Source organism: Aquarana catesbeiana, linkage group LG03 (assembly GCF_042186555.1).
Source record: "Aquarana catesbeiana isolate 2022-GZ linkage group LG03, ASM4218655v1, whole genome shotgun sequence".
NCBI classification, from domain to species: Eukaryota; Metazoa; Chordata; class Amphibia; order Anura; family Ranidae; genus Aquarana; species Aquarana catesbeiana.
This window is the reverse complement of record NC_133326.1, coordinates 665,868,770-665,885,327: the sequence shown is the minus strand read 5'-3', so window position 1 is coordinate 665,885,327 and position 16,558 is coordinate 665,868,770. Positions and strand designations below refer to the sequence as shown.

The 16,558-nt window shown below is 44.4% G+C and overlaps 1 protein-coding gene and 1 long non-coding RNA gene across 2 annotated transcripts in view; one reads left to right on the top strand and one right to left on the bottom strand.

Moving 5' to 3' along the window:
* LOC141133442 (uncharacterized) overlaps positions 1-7,801 on the bottom strand; it is a 79,610-nt gene extending 71,809 nt beyond the window's left edge. Inside the window, exon 1 of the long non-coding RNA XR_012243077.1 lies at positions 7,577-7,801. This is a non-coding gene — a long non-coding RNA (uncharacterized lncRNA). The remainder of the gene's footprint in view (positions 1-7,576) is intronic.
* Positions 7,802-7,902: 101 nt separating this feature from the next.
* Positions 7,903-16,558, top strand: part of LOC141133435 (complement C3-like) — a 286,038-nt gene continuing 277,382 nt past the window's right edge. The window contains exons 1-2 of the mRNA XM_073622822.1: positions 7,903-8,059; positions 15,231-15,417. Of these exons, the coding sequence (XP_073478923.1) occupies positions 7,992-8,059; positions 15,231-15,417 (255 nt within the window). The 5' untranslated portion in view covers positions 7,903-7,991. The remainder of the gene's footprint in view (positions 8,060-15,230; positions 15,418-16,558) is intronic.

Here is a 16,558-nt window from a genome sequence, read left to right as displayed (position 1 = left end):
TTACATTTAGTGCAGTGCGTCCTGCTCACAGTGTTCAGCTAGATCCGTTCCTGTTATCTTCTAGACTATTTACATTTAGTGCAGTGCGTCCTGCTCACAGTGTTCAGCTAGATCCGTTCCTGCAATTTACATTTAGTGCAGTGCGTCCTGCTCACAGTGTTCAGCTAGATCCGTTCCTGCTATTTACATTTAGTGCAGTGCGTCCTGCTCACAGTGTTCAGCTAGATCCGTTCCTGCTATTTACATTTAGTGCAGTGCGTCCTGCTCACAGTGTTCAGCTAGATCCGTTCCTGCTATTTACATTTAGTGCAGTGCGTCCTGCTCACAGTGTTCAGCTAGATCCGTTCCTGTTATCTTCTAGACTATTTACATTTAGTGCAGTGCGTCCTGCTCACAGTGTTCAGCTAGATCCGTTCCTGCAATTTACATTTAGTGCAGTGCGTCCTGCTCACAGTGTTCAGCTAGATCCGTTCCTGCTATTTACATTTAGTGCAGTGCGTCCTGCTCACAGTGTTCAGCTAGATCCGTTCCTGCTATTTACATTTAGTGCAGTGCGTCCTGCTCACAGTGTTCAGCTAGATCCGTTCCTGCTATTTACATTTAGTGCAGTGCGTCCTGCTCACAGTGTTCAGCTAGATCCGTTCCTGCTATTTACATTTAGTGCAGTGCGTCCTGCGCACAGTGTTCAGCTAGAGCCGTTCCTGCTATTTACATTTAGTGCAGTGCGTCCTGCTCACAGTGTTCAGCTAGATCCGTTCCTGTTATCTTCTAGACTATTTACATTTAGTGCAGTGCGTCCTGCTCACAGTGTTCAGCTAGATCCGTTCCTGCTATTTACATTTAGTGCAGTGCGTCCTGCTCACAGTGTTCAGCTAGATCCGTTCCTGTTATCTTCTAGACTATTTACATTTAGTGCAGTGCGTCCTGCTCACAGTGTTCAGCTAGATCCGTTCCTGTTATCTTCTAGACTATTTACATTTAGTGCAGTGCGTCCTGCTCACAGTGTTCAGCTAGATCCGTTCCTGCTATTTACATTTAGTGCAGTGCGTCCTGCTCACAGTGTTCAGCTAGATCCGTTCCTGTTAAATTCCTACTGACCGGCAGGCTTGTCTGGTTACAGTATATAAAGCTACCTGAAGAAAATTACAGGTGTTCTATTTGATCCTATTAGTACCACGGTCAGGCAGCTAGACTATTTACATTTAGTACAGTGCGTCCTGCTCACAGTGTTCAGCTAGATCCGTTCCTGTTATCTTCCTACTGACAGGCAGGCTTGTCTGGTTACAGTATATAAAGCTACTTGAAGAAAATTACAGGTGTTCTATCCCAGCTTAGTGCAGCTACAGGCCATTAGTATGTCTGGAAGGCCAAGAAGGAGAGGCAGACAGTCACAAGCCAATAAGAGAGGGCAAGCAGGCTCTGTGTCTAGTGCTGGTCGTGGAGACGGTGCATCCTCATCAGCACGTGGCCATGGGACACGCTTGGCCTTTTTTTCGGCAGCTGGCCATGTTGAGCCGCAACATGCGGAAGACTTGGTCGAGTGGATGACCAAGCCGTCCTCATCCTCCTCATCCTCTCTCACCCATGCCCAGGGTGCTTTGTCTGGCAAAGCAGCGGCCTCTTCCCTCAGCTCAATGTCATCAGTGACTCCTTCCCTAGCTCCACCATGTCCTCATGAGGATTCCCTCGAACTGTTTGACCACAGTGTTGGGTACATGCTCCAGGAGGATGCCCAGCGTTTGGAAGGCTCTGATGACGATACTGAGCTCGATGAAGGCAGTAACATGAGCGCGGACAGAGGGGGTGCCCAAGAAGGACAGCAATCTGGCAGTCATGCTCCCCCTGCTGCAGCATACTGCCAGGTTTGCTCCAGTGATGAGGAGGGAGGGGATGATGAGGTCACTGACTCAACGTGGGGGCCTGATAGGAGAGAGGAGGAGGAGGAGGAGGAGGAGGAGGAGGAGGCGGCAGCACATCACCAACGAGGCAGGATGCCCTCCAGGGGCCAGCCTAAGGGCAGCACATTGACTGCATCACACCCCAAAGCTCCACATGTGCAGGGCGCTGCAGTCTCTGCGCGTTATTCAAAAAGTTCTTTGGTGTGGGCCTTTTTTGAGACGAGTGCATCAGATCGCACCGCTGCTATTTGCAACATATGTCTCAAGCGTATCTCGCGTGGCCAAAATATCTCCCGCTTGGGTACCACATGCTTGACCAGACATATGTTGACCTGCCATGCAGTTCGTTGGCAAGCGTATCTAAAAGACCCACACCAAAGAACAAAGAGGATCTCTCCTTGCTCCTCATCAGCTGAGATTTCCAACCCCACTAGACCTTCAGTCCTCTCTGAGACCTGCAGTGAGAGGAATGAAGGTGTAAAATTAGGTGTGTCACAGCCAAGTACTTGTGGGCAATCTGCTTTTGGTACACCGACGTCAGATTGTACCAGGCAAATTTCCCTGCCCCAGCTGCTGCACCGCCGAAAGAAGTTTGCTCCCAGCCATCCACATGCCCAGCGGTTGAATGCTAGCTTGGCAAAATTGCTAGCACTTCAACTGCTGCCTTTTCAGTTGGTAGACTCTGCCCCCTTCCGTGAGTTTGTGGAATGTGCGGTTCCTCAGTGGCAGGTACCCAAACGCCACTTTTTCTCACGGAAGGCGATTCCGGCTCTCTACCGGCATGTGGAAGGCAATGTCCATGCCTCGCTGGACAGGGCGGTCAGCGGTAAGGTGCATATTACCGCTGACTCATGGTCCAGCAGGCATGGACAGGGACGTTACCTAAGTTTCACGGCGCATTGGGTGACTCTGCTGGCAGCTGGGAAGGATGCAGGACAAGGTGCAGTAGTGTTGGAGGTTGTTCCGCCACCACGCCTCCAAAATGCTGATTGTGACACACCTCTCTCCTCCACCCCCTCCTCTTCTTCTTCCTCCATGGCCTCTTCCTCGGAACCAGCGGTGCTCCGTAGGCGTTCAAGGGGCTACGCAAGTACGCAGGCCAAAAGATGCCATGCGGTGCTTGAGCTGGTGTGCTTGGGGGACAGGAGCCACACTGGGGCAGAGGTTCTGTCAGCTCTGCAGGGGCAGGTTCAGAGGTGGTTGACGCCACGCCAACTTAAGGCAGGAATGGTGGTTTGCGACAATGGCACCAACCTCCTCTCTGCCCTCCGACAGGGACAAATGACCCATGTGCCCTGTTTGGCTCACGTCCTTAACTTGGTGGTGCAGCGGTTCTTGGGCAGGTACCCGGGCTTACAGGATGTCCTGAGGCAGGCCAGGAAAGTCTGTGTGCATTTCCGCCGGTCATATAATGCCAGTGCTCGGCTGACGGACCTCCAAAAGGAGTTTAACCTGCCCAAGAACCGCCTAATCTGTGACATGCCCACCAGGTGGAACTCAACGTTGGCCATGCTGCAGCGGCTGCACACGCAGCAGAGGGCCATCAATGAGTACCTGTGCGACTATGGCACCAGGACAGGGTCAGGGGAGCTTGGTTTTTTTTCCCCACGCCAGTGGGCCATGATCAGGGATGCATGCACTGTCCTGTCACCATTCGAGGAGGCCACGAGGATGGTGAGCAGTGACAGTGCATGCATCAGTGACACTGTCCCCCTTGTCCACCTGTTGGAGCACACGCTGCGTGGAATAATGGACAGGGCACTTGAGGCAGAACAGAGGCAGGAAGAGGAGGACTTCCTTAGCTCTCAAGGCCCCCTTTATCCAGACATTGTTCCTGCGTGCCCGCCGATCACACAGGAAGAGGACGAGGAGGAAGAGGAGGAGGAGGAAGATTGTGTCAGTATGGAGGTGGAGCCTGGCACTCAGCATCAGCAGCAGTCTTTAAGGGATCAGTCCCAAGAAACACATGGACTTGTACGTGGCTGGGAGGAGGTGGCTGCGGACCATGTCGTTCTTAGTGACCCAGAGGACTCCGGACCGAATGCCTCAGCAAACCTACGCTGCATGGCCTCCCTGATCCTGCAAAGCCTGCGTAAGGATCCTCGTATTCGTGGTATCAAGGAGAAGGACCAATACTGGCTGGCAACCCTCCTTGATCCACGTTACAAGGGTAAGGTTGCGGACCTTATCTTGCCATCGCAGAGGGAGCAGAGGATGAAACATCTTCGGGAGGCCTTGCAGAAAGGTCTGTGCAACGCGTTCCCAGAGACTGGGAGGTTACAAACTCCTGTTTCTGGACAACGTGTTGCTGAGGCTTCGGTCAGTCAAAGAAGGAGCGGTGGAGAAGGTGGCCGTCTGACCGATGCGTTCAGACAATTTTTTGGTCCGCAGCCCCAAGGTATGATCGGTTCCAGCAACCATCGCCAGCGTCTGTTTTACATGGTGCAGGAATACCTAGGGGCAAGATCAGACTTGGACACCTTTCCCACCGAAAATCCTCTGGGTTACTGGGTCTTGAGGATGGATCACTGGCCAGAGCTTGCACAGTATGCAATTGAGCTACTGGCCTGTCCTGCATCCAGCGTTCTTTCGGAACGCACATTCAGTGCTGCTGGAGGCGTGGTAACCGATCACAGGGTGCGTCTGTCCACCGACTCGGTCGATCGGCTGACCTTCATAAAAATGAATGAGTCTTGGATCACCACCAGCTACCAAGCACCTGATGCTGATGTAACCGAATAATTTTTTTTGAAATCTCAGATCCCTTCAAAGACTGCCTATGCTGATGCTGAGTGACTATCCCTGAGTAATTATCCTCTTCCTCCTCAATCATCACGCTGATAGCTTGTAAGAACATTTTTGGTTCTGGGCGCCACCACCAGTGCCTAAGGCACAATTTTTCAGCCCCTGTTTAACAGGGGCGTGTAATTACAATTTTTGATGTAATACTTTGCAGCAGGGCTCGTTCCTGCATTCCAACTAGAGTGTCTGTGAGGGGTTGCAGTGTTGTGGCACCAGCACCAGTGCCTAGGGCCCAATTTTTCTGCCCCTGTCTAACAGGGGCGTGTAATTACAATTTTTGATGCAATACTTTGCAGCAGGGCTCGTTCCTGCGTTCCAACTAGAGTGTCTGTGAGGGGTTGCAGTGTTGTGGCACCAGCACCAGTGCCTAAGGCCCAATTTTTCTGCCCCTGTCTAACAGGGGCGTGTAATTACAATTTTTGATGCAATACTTTGCAGCAGGGCTCGTTCCTGCGTTCCAACTAGAGTGTCTGTGAGGGGTTGCAGTGTTGTGGCACCAGCACCAGTGCCTAAGGCCCAATTTTTCTGCCCCTGTCTAACAGGGGCGTGTAATTACAATTTTTGAAGCAATAATTTGCAGCAGGGCTCGTTCCTGCGTTCCAACTAGAGTGTCTGTGAGGGGTTGCAGTGTTGTGGCACCAGCACCAGTGCCTAAGGCCTAATTTTTCAGCTCCTGTTCAACAGGGGCATGTAATTACAATTCTTGATCTAATATTTCACAGCAGGGCCCTGTGAGGGCTTACAGTGTTGTGGCCACAGCAACACCTAAGGCCCAAATTTCTGCTGAGTATATAGGGCAGGACCCTACTTTCAAACATCTAACTTACAAACGACTCCTACTTGCAAACGGAAGGAGACAACAGGAAGTGAGATGAAATCTACCCCTAGGAAGGGAAATTCTCTCCTGTAAGAGTTAATATGGGAAAACAAGTTCTCCTTTCCACTGATGCTTTCCAATCCTTGTTCCACAAAAAAACCCAAATTTTCAAAAAACATTTTTCATTGGGACAAAAAAGTGAGGTGAAATCTTCTGAAGAGGAGGAAAGACAGCAAAACAAATGTCACAGGGGTGATAACCCTTCCCTATGTTTTCCAAAAAGCTTAGAAAAGATTTTTTGGCTGGAGCTAAACACGTTAAAAATGTTCAAAATTACAAACAGATTCTACTTAACAACAAACCTACAGTCCCTGTCTTGTTTGCACCGCCTGTATACTGCTGTTCAGAGTATATAGGGCCTGGTGGCCCCACACCTTTCCTTATTTTAATTTGGGTGCGGGGTTCCCCTTAATATCCATACAAGACCCAAAGGGCCTGGTAATGGACTGGGGGGTACCCATGCCGTTTGTCTCACTGATTTTCATCCATATTGCCATGACCCGACATGACATTAAACCCGCAAGCAGTTTTAAATGAGATTTTTTCCTTTAAAAATGACATTTGGTGCAGGGACTGTTCTAAACATGGGAAACACGCGTCACTTTACAGGCATACTATAGACACCCCCCAGGTACGATATTTAAAGGAATATTTCACTTTTTTTTTTTTACTTTAAGCATCATTAAAATCACTGCTCCCGAAAAAACGGCCGTTTTTAAAAGTTTTTTTTGCATTGATACATGTCCCCTGGGGTAGGACCCGGGTCCCCAAACCCTTTTTAGGACAATACCATGCAAATTAGCCTTTAAAATGAGCACTTTTGATTTCGAACGTTCGAGTCCCATAGACGTCAATGGGGTTCTAACGTTCGTGCGAACTTTCGGTCCGTTCGCGGGTTCTGGTGCGAACCGAACCGGGGGGTGTTCGGCTCATCCCTAGTGCTGGGAGAAAGAATTTTGGGGGAAAATAATTTGTGCTGAGAGGTAAGATTTTGGGGGAAGAGATAATTTGTGCTTGGAAGGTTGGAAGGGGGTTTGGGGAGGGTGGAGGATTAGTAATGGGAGGGAGAAATGAGGGGAGGGGGGGATAATTTGTGCTAGGAGAGGGGATTTGTGTGAGGAGTGGATTTGGGGAGTGGGAAGAGGGAGAGTTTGTGCTGGGAGGAGGGATTTGTGGGGGGGGGGGGGAGTATATGGGCTGGGAGCAAGGTTTTTTTGGGGGGAGAGAATTTTCATTTGTGTGTTGGAAGGGGCTTTTTGGAGGTGGAGAAAACTTGTGCTGGGGGTGGAATTTTGTGTGGAGGGAAGGAATTTATGCCTGGAGTGGGGATTTCCAGGGGAGAGCAGAGGATTTGTGCTGCAAGGGGGGATTTCAGAAGGGGAAAGTACTTGCACTAGGATGAGGATTTTGGGGAGAGATGTTGTGTTGTAAAGGGAGGATTTTGGAAGCAAGAGGATTTGTGCTTGGAGAAGGAATTTTGTGTGTGTGCGTGTGTATGTGTGTGTGTGTGTGTGTGTGTGCGTGTGTGTGGGGGGCCTGTATTTGAGCAGGTGGGGGGAGGGGTTGTGCTGGAGGGAAAGTTATTTTTGGGGGGGTGGGGGGAGCAACTGACACTTTTGCTGGACAGCTTGGTTTGTTAAAGAAAGCTGAAAATGAACAAATGTACTGGCTGGATCACCATGTGGAAATAAAGAAAAAAGGCTAAACTACTGCAGCCACCACGCCTACAAATTTTTAAGCTGCAAACTTATTTTTGCTTTTGGGTTTAATGCCAAGTTAAGAAACACATACAGAGATATGATGCCAAACTTATATAAAAAAAATAAAAAATAAATAAAAGAATAAAAACCTAACAAAAATAAATAAATAACTGAATTACAAAACATTATAAAATTATATTATACAATTATTATAAAAATAATTATAAAAAAAAAAAAAAAAGAAGAAAAAAAAGGTTTATATACCCCTTAAGTTTCTTCTTTTACAGCATGCCACTGACCTTATTTTTGTACGATGGGGTCATTTAAAATGTTTGCTGGATTGCTGGAAGGGATGTCTGTTCCCAACACTGAACACCTGTATCCAAATATGCTGGATTGGTGACACAAATATTAGAATAATTGTGCTCAAAACTTACAATTAAAAAGAAAAAACAGCACACGATTTACGGGAACTGCTATTCCAGCAGCAATCCCTGACCCTTAGATCCTCCCTGTTGTTCTATTTGTCAATAGTAAATACTGTGGAAAGAGATGTTGCAATGCTTATAAAGGGGTAACAGATCTTTGTTTGCAGACCTTGGTAATCCTATTCATTAGTCATTATTTCGAAGGATTGTTGAGGCGGGACTCTAACCCTATACTATATAACCTCCCCCCCGATCACCCAGGCAGATCATTGCCTCTGGGGACACCATGGGGTACAGAACTCTGTGTCTCATTCTGCTGAGTTATCTGGCTGGATCCTCCTACGGCCAAACACAGTGAGTACTATGGTCCCTGCATTCATTATTTAATTTTTATTGTTTTTTTTTTTACTTATTTTTTCAAAAATAGTTTTTATATTTTGGTTAGTGTTGCACTTTTGGAAAGAATTTTCATCCCAAAAGTATGTATGACTTGCCCTGTTTTTCTTCTTAAGGGTCTATTCACACCAGATGTGCTTGAATGCGTTGGCCAATGCATGCTGACGCATACATATGGTAAAGAAAAAAAAACATGTAATGCATTTCAATAGGAGCAGTAAACACCAGTGTGTTACATTGATGTGCGCTGCCTTGCACTGAAAAAAAAAAAAGAGACCCTGCGTTATTTGAATGCATGTAAGTGTTCTGCAGTGTGCATGAACGCAGGAAAAACGGTCAGTTTATTTTTAAATAAAACAGATTAGTGCAGCACAAAATGTAAGTCCATATGTAGATATGGGTGCAGCAGAAAATTCTCCTCAAATGGAAAGGCAGGGACACCTCATGAGGGAAAAACAAAATTCTGATCCGCAGTATAGTATAAGTGACTGGTCCTCCACCAACATCAAACCCAAACTCTTACCAGATGTGATGGACCTGTAAACTAACAGCAGGTCATACAGGCATGTATCCACAGATGGGATAAAGGTAATGGATGGATGAGCCGGATGGAGCTGATGATCCAAAATCATATAAAATCCCACCTTTGTGGAATCTTTCAATAAATGATTTTTGCGGAGTGCACTTAGATGGTGCTTTTTTTTTCCAATGGACACACCGCTCCTTGGATCATCTGCTCCATCCGGCTCATCCATTCATTACCTTTATCCCATCTGTGGATACATGCCTGTATGACCTGCTGTTAGTTCAGAGGTCCATCCCATCTGGTAAGAGTTTGGATTTGATGTTGGTGGAGGACCAGTCACTTATACTATACTGCGGATCAGAATTTTGTTTTTCCCCCACGAGGTGTCCCTCCCTTTCCATTTGAGGAGAATTTTCTACTGCACCCATATCTACATATGGACTTACATTTTGCGCTGCACTAATCTGACTGTCTTTTTTTGCTTCTGAGGTGTTGTGATTTACCTTATAATGTTCAGCTGCATACCCCTCTTTATTCATATATTGTGTTTGCGGTGATTGTTTTATTTTTTTATACAGTTTATTTTTAAAGTTACCTTTAGAAATAAAGTAAAGTAAAAAAAAATTAAAAAGTATTGCAGCGCATGTTCAAATGTAATGCAGCTCAACTGACATATTGTGGTGTAAATAGAGGGAAAAGAACCGGAATATCTAATGCAATGGCAACAGTCTTTGTACAGAGTATCTAATCTATATATAGATATAGATATATATCTATATATAGATATATATAGATATATATCTATATATATATATATATAGATATATCTATATCTATCTATCTATCTATCTATCTATCTATCTATCTATCTATCTATCTATCTATCTATCTATCTATCTATCTATCTATCTATCTATCTATCTATCTAATAGATACTCTGTACAAAGACTGTTGCCATTGCATTAGATATTCCGGTTCTTTTCCCTCTATTTACACCACAATATGTCAATATGACAGTTAAAGAGAGAACATTTTTATATATATATATATATATATATATATATATATATATATATATTTATTTTTTATTTTTTTCTCCTTAACTGTCTTTAAATAATATGTTACATTTAAATTAACTCTGACACTCTAACAAAGAGACTTCTGATAAGTATGAAAAGTAGGCACCCAGGCGTGCCAGCACATACCTGCAGTAACTCATCCTCCCCCAAATACTGAGCAGTACTTAGTATTACTTGATAAGACAAGTATATGCGCAAATAACTGAACACACTTATACCATAAGTAATGAGTCAGATAGATAAAAATGGGGGGGGGGGGGGGGGGGGGTATGCGGTGGTTTAGAATAGGGAAGAAATGCAATGATATATATATATATATATATATATATATATATATGCAGTATATATATATACACATATAGACAAGTGTCCAACAGGTATGGGAGATAAAGTCTATCGACTAAAAAGAAGGTGTAGAGGTCTTCTGCACAGGGCAGCCGTCATATGGGAACAGAAACCATGTTCCAGTACACTGTAAGTAAAATAAAGGGAGAAATGTATCAAATTGGTATTGGAGCTGGGAGACTCTAATAAATGCACCACCTCCTTTATATATGACAAAACAATGTATACCCAAAGAGCACAAAATTGGAGTTTTAAGGTGCAGAGAAATCAATCAAAAGCAAAGTTTACAGAAAAATATGGAAAATTTTATTACATAGATATTGTAAAACAATTTGTAAAATTTAGGCCATAAAGACCCAGTGGTCAAGGTACAAAAGTGTTATTGCCTCTACATGTTTCACCACAAACGTGGCTTCTTCTGGAAGTTTTGTAGAACCTTGTTAATTAATATTTGCCACCTTTCAAACTGGTCCTAGTTCCAAATGATCCCCTAGACCCATCAAGAGGTTTTATAGGGAACGACTGTGCCAAAAAAGAGGAAGCATTGCCCTATAGCGACACCTAGTGTTTCAAGGAATTTTATTGAATCAATCAATGCTTTTTACCTTCCAAATGTGAGTTGTTAAGCTTTAGTGCTATTAAAAACTTGTTATACTTCTGCCCCCAGAGGCGCCTCTCCGTTTGTTTTACTTAGTATTACTTGCCCGGAAACTCCATTCTCCCACCCATTTTCATTGGCCCATTGCAGTTATGGGGCCAGTAAAAATCTGTGGGAGGATCTGGCCAGCAAGGGTTGGAGCTTTGCCTGATCAGAACTGCCCAGTAGTTGGGGGAGGCGACAAAAAGTTATGTGCATGCACCTTTAGATTAATAGCCATTTACCCAGTAGAAGTTTATGGAAAGTCTATGCGAATGGGACAAGAAAAAATGTAAATAGTATATTTCCTATGGTGATTGAAAGTAAATTGAATTGACTTAAAACAGACAATACAACATTTGGCCAATAGAAGGCATCATGTGATATTTTCTGTTTGCCCCATTCACACAAAAGACATGTTAATGCACTTTCGGTGGATGAACGGCTATGCAAATTCTTTATAAATTCACCCCTTAGTGTAGTATTAGTAATTTGTATAAAATAAAGGAAATTAATTAACTCACGCAGAAAGGTAAACACTAGAGTGGGTAATAAGCCTAAATAAAGACTCTGAGACCTGTCCCTCCATGGCCAGTGGTGGGTGGTATTAGAAAGAGACAAGCAATGCAGATTCTGAACTGGTCAAGTCCGCTACACTGTGGGTAATCTGGACTCTTTCCTCTTTTTGGGTGCACTCTGACTCTCAGAGTCCCACAGCTTGCAGGGCGTGGTGGTCATGAGTCATTGTCCTATTACATTGGTGGTCAGTGTGCCCCTTCATTGTTGCTTACTGTGCTCCCTTTATTAGTGGCTACTGTGCCCATTTCGTTGGTAGCTACTTTGCCTCCTTCATTGGTGGTTACTGTACCCAATTTTTTGGTGACTACTGCGCCCTCTTCATAGGTACTTGCTGTGCCCCATTCATTGGTGGTTACTGTGTCCTCTGTATTAGTGGCTACTGCACCCTCTTCATTGGTGGCTACTGTGTCTCCTTTGTTGGTGCTTGCTGTGCCCCCTTCATTGGTGGTTACTGTGCCCCCTTTATTGCTGGTTACTGTACCCTCTTCACTGGTGGTTACTGTGCCCCACTTTATTGGTGATTACTGTGCTCACTTCATTGGTGGTTACTGTGGTCCTTTCATTGTTGGTTACTGTGCACCCTTCATTGTTGGTTACTGTGCCCCATTTTATTGATGATTATAATGCCCTTCATTGGTGGTTATTGTGTCCCTTTATTGGTGGTTACTGTATCCTCTTCATTGGTGGTTATTGTTCCCCTTTCATTGGTCCTTATTGTGCCCTATTTTATCGGTAATTACTGTGCCCCTTTCATCGGTGGTTACTGTGCCCCCTCATTGTTGGTTATTGTGCCCTATTTTTTTGTTGATTACTGTGCCCTCTATATTGCTGGTCATTATTCCCCCTTCATTGTTGGTTACTGTGTCACATTTTATCGATGATTATTATGCTCTTTTCATTGGTGGTTACTGATTCCCTTCATTTACTTACAAAGCACTTAAAGACACTCTTTTGTTAATATATAAAAAAAAAAGACAAATACAACATTACAAAATGTGTGTATAAATGTACTATCATCATCTCCAATAAATGGAATCCTCACTGACTTGCATCGCTACATTACTAATATATCTCAGCTAGGGCACACTAGTAAAGTAGCGGCAAGCAGCTGAAACCACAGAATGGAGATGCAACTGCAATTGAGGAATATACTGTATTTGAATAAAGTTCAGCTTTAACTTTATTGCTGTCTCAAGGGTCTAACAAGCCCCCAATGCAATAGCATTGGCAAGTGACAGGTCCTCCTTATGGAGACATCAATGGTCTATAAGACCCCCAGTGCCTTACCTGCCCCCCCACTACAGCTAATCAAACACAGATCATGTTCTTCCCCGGCAATAGTATACAGTGGCGGTGAGTCCATAAGGGCACACGGGCACCACCCCTCTCTCCAGCCACCCCCTCTATGACCAATGGATAGATTCATGCATTGCATGAATCTATCCACGCCCGCCGCTGCCACCCTCTATTCAGGCGCCTGGCCCCTTTTCGGGCACCTAAATTACAGCGCGTGGGGTGTTTTTGAAGCACCTGATTAGAGCCATAGGCATTTGATGGGCACAGTTGCTGCAATTGATGTTTTTTTGTTTAGTATTTTTCAGTTTGTTTGCGCTCTCCCAAAAATGTTGAGCACCAGCCGCCACTGGTAGATGAGGATTGAATGAACTGAAACTGACAAAATGCTCATCACTCCCAGCTTTATTACTAGCAGAGAATATCAAGGATTGGACGTTCCTCAATCTCCTCCTGCTATCACTGTTTAGCCAATTTACTGCACTCCCACTGCGGGTGGGGGCCAACTATGGAAGGGGTGGGGGGGAGTGGAAGGTGGGTGCTGTCTAGAAGCTGGAGCGTCTGGCCCTTCTCACTACCTTGAGGCCTCATGCACACTGGACGTTTTTGACATTTTTACAACAGCTGTTTTTGGCTGTAGACGTTTTTTTCTACAGTCATTAAACTCTCCATCATGTTATCCTATGTGTCCACGCACACATAAGCTGTTATCAACTGTTTTGGGCAGTGGCGTTTTTGAGCAGTAAACAAAACCCCAAAACTAGTGGGTTCTGAGAGACGTTTTCCAGCTGTAAAAACACTCTAGCACTGATAAACGCTGATAAACGCTCAAGAACATCGCTCACAAGCATTTTTTAATGTTTTTGATCTATTAAAAAAAAAAAAGTTTTTTCTTCCAAAAAAAAAAAAAAAACGCTAAAAAGCTAACGCGGAAAAAACGCTAAAAAACGCTATTTCAAAAACGTTGCAAGAAGTTGAAAACTCACTGCAAAGCTACTGACGTTTTTATAACATTATTTTAACGTCCAGTGTGCATGAGGCCTAAAAGTAATTGGGCAGCTGTAGAGCCACCCAGATAACTTTTACTGTACAGCCGCTCAGTGGCTGGAAAACTGATACCTTTTTTTCACCTTTTGAAGTCCAGGACATTTTCAATCAGCCTAAGAATTACAAATGGTTAAACTCTAATCACTATGTTGCAAATGCTTTGGTTTCATTTGGACTCTGCCCCTTGGATGTCAACAGACACTTGGAGCTCTATTAACTTTGACTATGAATGTTCTGTAATACTGTAAATGTTGCAGAACGTGTTCCTACAAAGAGGCTTTTATAAAAATAGGGGGGGGGGGATGAAACCTTGATTAAGTTTTCTACTATAGATGATAAAAATGAGTGGAAGAGTCTAAATGTGTTCCATGGATTATACCTCCACTTTTTCTAAAATACACCCTACTGGAGGTACATGGTACCAGGGTTTAGAGATTTTTCTGATAGCCACCTATTTGCCCAGAAATCCCATCCTGAAATACATTTAGCCGAGTCGTCGTGCAATTACATATTTGGGAGGAGGTAATGTGATCAGACTGTATTCACCTGAGAAAATTGAGCAGAAAATAGCCAGGTCTTTCATGTCAGTCCTATCCATCATGTGTGGTAAGGCTGTACCAATCCAGTCCTTCTGCCTCCATGTGCACAGCAATTTTGCTCTGATTAATCAAAGCTGGCATTGCTGTGTACACAGAGCCTGAGAATCGGCAGCTGTCAAAAAAAAAAAAAAAAAAAGTCAACAATGTTTATCAACAAGCTGCTGATACAAAGATTCAAAGTAACATACATCTACTTTTGTATCTATTAAGATAGTAAGTAAGTAAGATTCATACTTACGTAGGTAGGTGGATGCAGCACCAGTCCCCCGACACCTCTAATGCCCCGTACACACGGTCGGACTTTGTTCGGACATTCCAACAACAAAATCCTAGGATTTTTTCCGACGGATGTTGGCTCAAACTTGTCTTGCATACACACGGTCACACAAAGTTGTCGGAAAATCCGATCGTTCTAAACGCGGTGACGTAAAACACGTACGTCGGAACTATAAATGGGGCAGTGGCCAATAGCTTTCATCTCTTTATTTATTCTGAGCATGCGTGGCACTTTGTCCGTCGGATTTGTGTACACACGATCGGAATTTCCGACAACGGATTTTGTTGTCGGAAAATTTTATCTCCTGCTCTCCAACTTTGTGTGTCGGAAAATCCGATGGAAAATGTCCGATGGAGCCCACACACGGTCGGAATTTCCGACAACACGCTCCGATCAGACATTTTCCATCGGAAAATCCGACCGTGTGTACGGGGCATAACACTGAGAACCGAGCGATCTAATACCGCCGATCCCATGGTTCTCAGGGCTCCAGGTCACCAGCTTTCTGCTCTGCAACCTCCCCCCCTCCCCACGCTCACTGGGCTGTGGAGCGGTGTGAGCTTTAGCCTGCTGTCTGCTGAAAACGGGTCACAGGAGTGCAAAACGAACTACATTCCCGTGATCCACAGCAGAAGCACAGCCAAATGAAATTTATGGATTGGCAAAGTGATTGTTTTGGCAGCACCTCATTTTTTTCAGGTTTATTACTCACAATTTGGTATGGTGTTATTTGTCTTTTCTCAATAGATGCACTCTGATTACACCCAGCGTGCTACGTGTAGACTCTGAAGAAACAATTGTAGTAGATGGACACGGTGTAGCATTTGAAGTTGATTACTTCATCCAAGATTTCCCGGTTAAGAACTTAATGCTTGCTCGTGGCAAGATCAACATGAACGGTGGAAACCAATACCTGGGAACAGCCAAAGTAACGGTAAGGGGTTCTGGAAGTTCCATCTTGTACCATTTGTGGAGGGTTTAGCTTAACGGTAGCACATTTCATGAACACCAGTCCAGTCGTGAAGTATGTTTCAGGGTTTTCTTTGCCCACTTTATTGAAAAGTAAAAGTTCTTTACAGCAGGATTTTGACATAGGGGTTTTAACTTCATACAGCATTCAAAGGCAAAAACGCAGCGTTTTGGTTATGAAGCAGCCCACCTTGGGCTACACAATTCTCAACCTAGAATGCAGACTCTTATTCCACACAATGGTGTTCATATGCTGCTCCTCTAGCAACTGTGTTCGACACAGGGATCACGTGTCTTCATCAGGGGGATATCCGCCTGATGAAGACACGTGATCCCTGTGTCGAACACGTGTAGGGGAGGGGCCAGGACGGAGAGAGCATCACGGAGCACACACAGCAGAAGTTTGCACTTACGCACCAGTACTATGTGAGTACCCCATTGTGGGGAGTGTTTTTATATAATAAGTTTTACTTGGCTATATTACACTATATAGTTTCCTTTTCATTCATATTTATGGAGCTACATTGAATCAGATTGGAGGAGTATTTCTGACATCAGCACTGAGCCCAGGGGTGGCTCCAAAGCGTGTTTGGACTCAGGGTAACAGCTGGGTCTGAGGTGAGCAGATTAGCCTAAGGGGGCCACTGAAGTGCACCGGAGCATGTTTTGCAGCACTAAGGATACTTCAGCATGATGAATGTTATCACATTTGGATATCACCTGCACGCACTAATTTGGAGTGCTATATAGGACTTTTCACAATTTTTCCTTGCAATCAGCCATTGGGGCACTTATGGTGTCTTATATGGAGTATTTAGCACTGTTTATGTCCATTTATGCACTTTATTATTTGGATGTACAATATTAATGTTTTACATTTATCCTACTTTTGCACTGTGCACCTTTATTTGTTTAATGCTTGCACTTTGCACTTTATATGTATAAGAACAGCAACAATTGCTGAATTTAGATTTAGACACTCATAGTTGGTTTTGTTTATTTTGTCATAATATATTTAATTTTTTGGTTTACTTGAGCGCAGCGCATATTTTTACATTACATATTTGCACGATATATGAGACGTGATCCGCGCACGCAGCTATAGG